General features: G+C 42.3%; 1 protein-coding gene across 1 annotated transcript in view; it reads right to left on the reverse strand.

The window, feature by feature from the left end:
• Positions 1-521: 521 nt before the first annotated feature.
• The window catches only part of LOC107676095 (microtubule-associated protein 4-like), a 42,444-nt gene continuing 39,797 nt past the window's right edge, over positions 522-3,168 (reverse strand). The window contains exons 16-17 of the mRNA XM_016470619.1: positions 2,860-3,040; positions 522-1,013 (exon numbers count right to left, since the gene is read on the reverse strand). Of these exons, the coding sequence (XP_016326105.1) occupies positions 1,009-1,013; positions 2,860-3,040 (186 nt within the window). The 3' untranslated portion in view covers positions 522-1,008. The remainder of the gene's footprint in view (positions 1,014-2,859; positions 3,041-3,168) is intronic.

Raw genomic sequence — 3,168 nt, forward strand, 5'->3', positions numbered from 1 at the left:
AAAATTATACTTAAGTGGCTAGGCGATTTCGTTGCTCGGTGAAGTCGCGCAGGTAAAGTCACATGATGCTTCCGCGTCAGCGCACAGACATCAGGTAAATACACAGTCTAAAAGACTAATGTGAAAACAGCTGTGGCAGCCTTCTAATTAGCACAAACAATAGTCTATAGCAGGCCAATTCCTTAAATCGAAACTACAGTTCGTACTTAAACGCAGGAAGGGAGCAATTAAATTACACGCGCTCCTTCTTTGCCGAGGACAATTATCATAATTACCAGAAAGTGCAATCAAACATACAAACGCAAGCAAACAAAAATATAACGTAGAAATTGGCAGAAAACGAAATATTCCTTCCTAGCAGAAAGTAATAATTCAAACAGCAGATCTATAAACAAGTATTACGCAAAACACTCACGTGCAGCCGTCTGTCTCTTCTAACTAAGACTAATCTATGATTTAATGTAACTAAAAACATTTGTTTGTTTGTTTTTTTAATTAAAAAAAAAATATATATGGCCAGTCTTAAAGAAAAAAAATTTGGATGAATAACTTGTAAGATTAGTCTAAACCTTTTATGCAACCAGCCCCTGGAGACTTCATCTCAAACCTAGCCTCAAACCAAACCCTGCATTCGAAAAGAAGTGCTGTAAATTAAGCCAGAGCCTGGGTTTTTCCCAAAACATGATCTCATGGGTGCTCTCCCAGCAAGGAAAAAACTAAGAAAACTGTAAACGAGAAAAGAAGCTTATGAGAAGGTTTTAAAAGGACAGGCTGTGTTAAAAATCAGAGCCCTTCTCCTGCTAGTGTACTGGTTTGCACCCATCTCATAGCTGAGTGAATGGGACAAGCTGGATTGAGTGTGAGGACATGGCGGACCCCAGAGAAACACTGAGAGAGGTGCTGCGATGTGGGTGGGGGTGGCTGCCTCTCAGGGGGGACCAGGAGATGATTTTAGCGCCATGGTCCATGCGAGCTCGTGCGTTCTTGCAGAAGTTCAGCTTGTAGGACTCAATCTAGTGGCAAAGAAATGGAAAAGCTGTTAGGAAACAACAAACAGCTGGGCACAACTTTGTACATTGCAATTCAAAATCTTCTAAATGCTTGATATTTAAAAAGAGAGTGAACCTAATCTGTTCCCAATATAAGCCAGGTTTGTTCAGTATTTAGTTCTTGAATTTGAACTGGATTAGCAAACAGGATGGAGAATTTAAAGCCTTGTTTGAGAGTCATAGAGTGCCAGATTTACTAACAGCTTGCACCAGCGCAAACCCTCTTTTGTCAGGATTTAGTAAAGACGTGCAGTGAAAAATAAGCGATGAAAAAGCGTGGACACAGTCATTTTTGCGGCTGACCTTACTTCATATGGATTTGTAGGAGTTTCCATGATTTATGAGAGGAGAGTATTTAAAGGTGACATATCATGAAAATCTGACTTTTCCAGGTTTTAAGTGCTATAATCAGGTCCCCGGTGCATCTACCAACCTAGGAAACGTGAAAAAGATTAACCCAGTAACTTTGTTTTGGGAAGCCTTTTTCTGCAAGCGTCTGTGAAAACGAGCGCGTCTGATTTCTCTCCCTTGGTGACGTGGCAAAGGGATCTCATTAAAATATTACCACCCCTTAATCTGTAAGTTTCCACCCACGGCGCCGTCATTTTGATTTTGCAAGCGACAACGGTGTATTAGTTCTAATGCCATGGCGAAAGTTTGAGCAAAACACGCTAACTGTTCTGTCTTTGGCTGCACTGACAAGCACAGAACACTATTTATGGCTCCTTTTCCTCTGCTTGGTACGACTCGGCTCAGTACGGCACAGCTCGGCTCGGTTTGCGTTTCCACTGCAGTTTAGTACCGCTTTAGAGTGGTCGGGATTATTCACATGTCCACGCCCTCCTAAAACACCTCGTTTAAACACGCCCCCACGTCTATGTCACGATGTGGGAAGATTTGCATAAAGCCGCCCAAATGTTCACGCAAAGAAAGAAGGCGTAACTTTATTGTTGCTGCCACCGCTGCCGCCATGTTGTGAAGACGCTGTGTGTTTCGTTGTGAAAGCGAAACTACTTTGTTTGGCCTTCCAAAAGAGGACACGACTAGAAATCAGTGGTTAAGTTGTATTTACAACACTGTTCCAGAACAGTTCAACCCAAATATTCAGATGTGTGCAGCGCATTTTAAACTCATATGGTTTAAAACGCATGATTTCAGCACGATAAATATGATAATCAGAACCAAAACAGATGTTTTTAGCAGGTCCGGGCTGTAATGGCACAGCTCCATTCTGGAAAAGGGGGAGGGGAGCAGCAGCTCATTTGCATTTAAAGAAACAGGCCCGAAAAACAGCGTGTTTCTGCTTCCACTCAAAATAGGCATTTTCAAAATGTTATAATAAATGATCTGTGGAGTATTTTGAGCTGAAACTTCACAGACACATTCTGGGGACACCAGAGACTTATATTACATATTGTAAAAAGGGGCATAATATGTCTCCTTTAAATGAATCACGCAACATGATTTGCTAAGGTTTGAGTAGTCAATTTACTGGTATTTGTGCCATTATCTAACACCCAAAAAAGCATGTCTTAACCCATTTCTTCCTGTGTTGTTAGTAGATTACATGCACCTTATTATCATCGACTCTGCTTGTTTGTGCTGCTATTGGTGAATTGCGATGATCATTATGGAAATGCGCTGGCTGCGTCTGTGTTCTTTATTTTGTTCAGTCTGTAAATCACCTGCAGAAATTTCCACTCCCATCAGTTGTTTTATGGGATTGCACTCTCACACTAATTTGCCCTGTTTAGTAAATCTGGCCCAAGGTGTCATAAATAATGGTTGAATTCGCCTAGTTTGCACTTACTTGTCCCAGTGATGCGCTTGTCCAAGCCCTGGGAGTCCCGGGGTCCCTCTCCCAAAGAAGATATGGGAGCAGGAGAGTTCTCTTTCAGCCCATTCTCTTTTGCCCCATTACCTGCCTGCATGGGTGGAGAGACAGCAGGGGGAGATGGGCTTCCCTCAGATTTCTGCTGAACCCCCTCAGCCTGGAAACATAGCAAAGCAATGAGTTAAAGAATATGGTTGCCGGAGACAAAGATGCATTTATGTGTGTGTGTGTGTGTGTGTGTGTGTGTGTGTGTGTGTGTGTGTTTTTGTGAGAGTGAGTGAGTGA

The sequence above is a fragment of the Sinocyclocheilus anshuiensis genome, unplaced genomic scaffold (assembly GCF_001515605.1).
Source record: "Sinocyclocheilus anshuiensis isolate Anshui unplaced genomic scaffold, SAMN03320099.WGS_v1.1 scaffold3293, whole genome shotgun sequence".
Taxonomy (NCBI): Eukaryota; Metazoa; Chordata; class Actinopteri; order Cypriniformes; family Cyprinidae; genus Sinocyclocheilus; species Sinocyclocheilus anshuiensis.